The 3,876-nt window shown below is 45.3% G+C and overlaps 1 protein-coding gene across 1 annotated transcript; it reads right to left on the bottom strand.

Moving 5' to 3' along the window:
- Positions 1–1,455: 1,455 nt before the first annotated feature.
- Positions 1,456–3,218, bottom strand: LOC310995738 (uncharacterized protein; the record flags this gene model as incomplete). Its single annotated transcript, XM_083984861.1, has 2 exons — positions 3,144–3,218; positions 1,456–2,986 (listed from the first exon to the last, which is right to left on the bottom strand). Exons 1-2 carry the CDS (start codon positions 3,149–3,151, stop codon positions 1,456–1,458), a joined length of 1,539 nt encoding a protein of 512 aa, XP_083840987.1. The 5' UTR covers positions 3,152–3,218.
- Positions 3,219–3,876: the final 658 nt, after the last annotated feature.

The following is a 3,876-nucleotide window of genomic DNA, read 5'->3' as shown; positions in this document are numbered from 1 at the left end:
GCACTATACTGTGTACATGATGTCGCTGGGTACTGTTCCCTGTCATTTGTAATTTGTATTGTATTTTGTAATTTATTCTGTCCCCCGCATGTGTTTTTTCATGTGGTGGTCGTGTCGTGTTATATGTATCAGAGAGCAAACCAAGACAAATTCCAATTTCAATAAATTTTCTTTGACTTTGACTTTGATCTGGCCCAAACATGGCAGACGGGACCACAGGCAGCCTGAGTAAACAGGCCCGGTCTTCCCCCTGAAGCCGTGACTGAGACAGCCAGAGGTGGCGCCTCACCATGCAGAGCAAGGCCAAGGCCCTACCGGTCGCCACAGCCTGCTCCTTCATTAGCTTTGCCTGCAGTGCTGACACTTGCTGCACTTCAGCTGTTAGGCCGGAGTTGTCCGCCAACTGACTGGCCAACTGGCGTTGACATAAGGCTAAAATAGCCCCAGTATTAACCAATTGCCCCTGTACAGCCATGGCCCCATGCAGCTTGTTGAGCATGGCATCCATCATCTTAGTATTCCTGCTTGGGCAACTTGGTGTCCCCAAGACTGATTTAGTGGGGGACATCAAGGCTCCCAGAGCCTGATCCATGGGAGGTGGAGGACCACAGCCAATCCTCTCTCAACCATGCACACCTGCCAGCCTTCTGCACAGACCTGACCAACGATGGGCTTCAGCCGGCTTTGAAAACTGCTGTATTGTGATCAGCTGGGAAGCACGCCCCACGTTACCTCCGACGAGGTCGGATTTCACGGGAGACAATGGCAGCAAGTGGAACGGTCAAACCGTTGTCACAAGCCGCCACGCTTTCACCAGCCTGGGCAAAGACAGTTGCAGCTATCCAGAGAGGGGCCCGTAGACCAGCTCTCCCAGCACAAAGTAAGTATGGTAAGTGGATATATTGCACACAATCTGTCAACACGCTACCCAAGAGAACACACACAACTGCTTGCAGTGGAAATCAAGGAATCGGCGTGGCCACACAGAGGTGGGGCTTATATAGCCATAGGTAGGCAATCAGTGTGGCCACCACAGGTGATGTGTCTTAAAGAGTAATCCACAACAGCTGCCCCAGTGGGGTCAGTCCCCGTACATATGGAATATGTAGGGTGGAGAGATAGTCTTGACACGATAGAGAACAACTGTTGCATGAGTCAGAGTTAACACTGTGTTAAGAAAAATGAATCAGCGTAGTGAGGTTTAAAACACTTTTACCTTGAATAAAAAGTGCTGTGAATCTATTTAATCAGTTGTTGTCTGGTGTAGATGAGAGCTGGGAGTCAAACACCAACAGAAACAATGTTCATCATTGATAGATATTTATTGAGTAGAATCAGGAGTTATCATCAGCATTACACAGAGGAGAGGATGTTACTGTTTTTATTACAGGAACATCACAGCTGCTGAATCATCATCACATCACATTGTTGGTTCCTCACTATGAAGTCCTTCACCTACTTCTTCATTTCTTTGGGTCCTTTACCAGCTGTTATTAGTTTTCTGAACATGGAGAGCACTCCTACATTGGCTGCGTCATCAGTGGACGCTGATTTAGCATTCAGGGCGATCTGATCCAGTCTGACAACATGTTGGTAGGCCTCTTCAAGACACTCATCTTTGCTGGTCTTCAGATCTTCCATTTCCTCCTCTAGATTCTCCAGGAGACTCAACTTCTTCTCACTTTCATCTTTGTTCTTTTCATACTCCTTTTTCATGTCTTGTAGGGTCTTCTTAACTTTTCTTGTCTTGTGGACATAGATCCACTCTTCTTTCACATGAGCTGATGCAGGACACTTGTTTTTACATGAAGTGCAGCGTCCTCCTTTCATCACCGCACAGTGTTTAGGACCCCACGCCACTGTGCATTCTGGGTAGTGACAGTTCTCTTCACAGACGTTACAGGTAACAGCTCCTTCATAAAATAAACGCAACCCCCACCACCCCCCACTGATATTTTCTTTCTCTTTGTAGACCTCATCTACTTCTACAATGAACTTCTCACTCTCCTTCATCGTATCTTCATTTTCCTTCAGATCTTCTTGAATCTGTTTGATCTCCGTCTGTTTCAGTTCAATCCCCTGGATTCTCTCCTGCAGGTTCTGGACACAGGCCGTCAGTCTGATACGGGAATTCAACACCTCGACTGTTGTCTCCAGCTTTTGAGGTGTGGATGTTGCCAGGAACTCAGTGAACTCACACATTTCCTCATGTGTAGTTTCCCATGCGTTTTTTAGAGCTCCAACAGACCTCTTTGTTCTCTGTATCGTCTGTTTGTTGTCAAACAGGAAGTGAACAGGTTGATTCTTCTGGTTTCTGGCACATTTAATTTCTGCAGCATCGAGAACATGGAGAGTGTTTTCAGGTGGTACTCCATCTGAGTGTGTGAAAAGAGTGACGATGTTCTTCTCCATGTCGTTTCCAAACAGAGACATCACTGAGTCAAAGATGTACTTCAGTCGCTCACTCAGTCGATTCTCTGCCACCTTCATCACCAGACCCACTGCACTGAGTTCTCCAACTCCTTCTTCTGAGCGGAACAAGTCCAATAATCTCTGACTGACCTTGAGGTCACGCCCTATGTCTCTGGTGTATCCAAATCCAGGAGTATCAATGATGGTCAGAGAGAAGGGCAGAGTTTGACCTTCAAAACCAAAGATCTGGTACACCACCACATCTGATGTCTGACTCTCACTCTGACTTCTCTTCTCGTCCTCTACCATCTCAAACCAGATGTTGTCTTCAAACGTCACTCCCATGGCGTAGTTGACCAGAGCGTTGATCAGAGTAGATTTTCCTGTTCCTGTTTCACCAACCAATAAGATGCTTTTGTTCACTTTGTCCAGGTTCTTCTCACCAACAGTCTTTCTGGTCAGAGTTCCTATCTTCTCTTCCTTTGGTCTCAGCTGGAACAGAGCAGGAGATCCTGAACGGATCAAAGAACTTTTAGAGATGATGTCCTTGTATTTCTCTGAGACGTTACTGCTCCTGTGGAGGAAAGTAGAATAAAGTTCAAACCACAGAGAGAAACACAACTGTATGACGACTGAGTGTCAAAGGTGACAGGTCTTATTGTCCTTGTTCTGTCCCTGATGTGAAGTCTCCTCAGTTTCCTGAGTAGTTTGTGTGTTGTGGTGTTACTCACGTTGCCATGGTGATTCCTGGTGCAGAGCGCCACGCGGTGAAGGTCAAACAGGTGTGATGGTGTCTAGGCTTTGGTCTCTGCATCAGATGAAAAACAATCAGTGAAAGCTGAACAACAGACTGGTTCATCAGTGAGGAAAGAACAGGACAGAAGAAAATGGAGCGGACCAACTCCCAGTTCCATGTGAAGCTGTTTTCAGACCTGGAGCTGCTCTGATCTGGTCTCAGTCAGTTCATCAGTAAACTGTGTTTCCTCTCAGCTCATGACTCTCAGAGAAAAGACCAGACAGTCAAACAGGTGAAGGAAGCTGAGCAGGTTCTCAGTCTGAGTGTGTTGGATAATACACACTTCATTTCAATCAATAAAGAAATGTGTTGTTTGTTTCAGGTTTGTGTCACAAACAGTCGGTGTCAGATTGTCTTTTGCTTTTTACTATGAAACAGTTCAAGTTTGTTTTGGTGGATTTTCTCTTCAGAAACAGCTGAAGAACAAAAAACAAGTGGTTTTCTGACTTTAACTATGAGCTCTTTTTAGTTTTCATGCTCAAAAAGTAGATTTTCTACTTTAAACTATTGGAATTGAGTGCAAAATGAGGAACGCCCTCGAGTGCACATGAGTCACCAAACATTTGAATGCACTGATTCTGATGTGAGGGGAAAAAACTAGGCATTTTTGACATAGAATATATCAACTGATAAATGAACAATTAACACATAGACACAGGATTAAAGCT

The sequence above is a fragment of the Trachurus trachurus genome (genome assembly GCF_905171665.1).
Source record: "Trachurus trachurus genome assembly, chromosome: 13".
NCBI lineage: Eukaryota > Metazoa > Chordata > Actinopteri > Carangiformes > Carangidae > Trachurus > Trachurus trachurus.
This window is presented reverse-complemented; position numbering and strand designations above follow the sequence as displayed.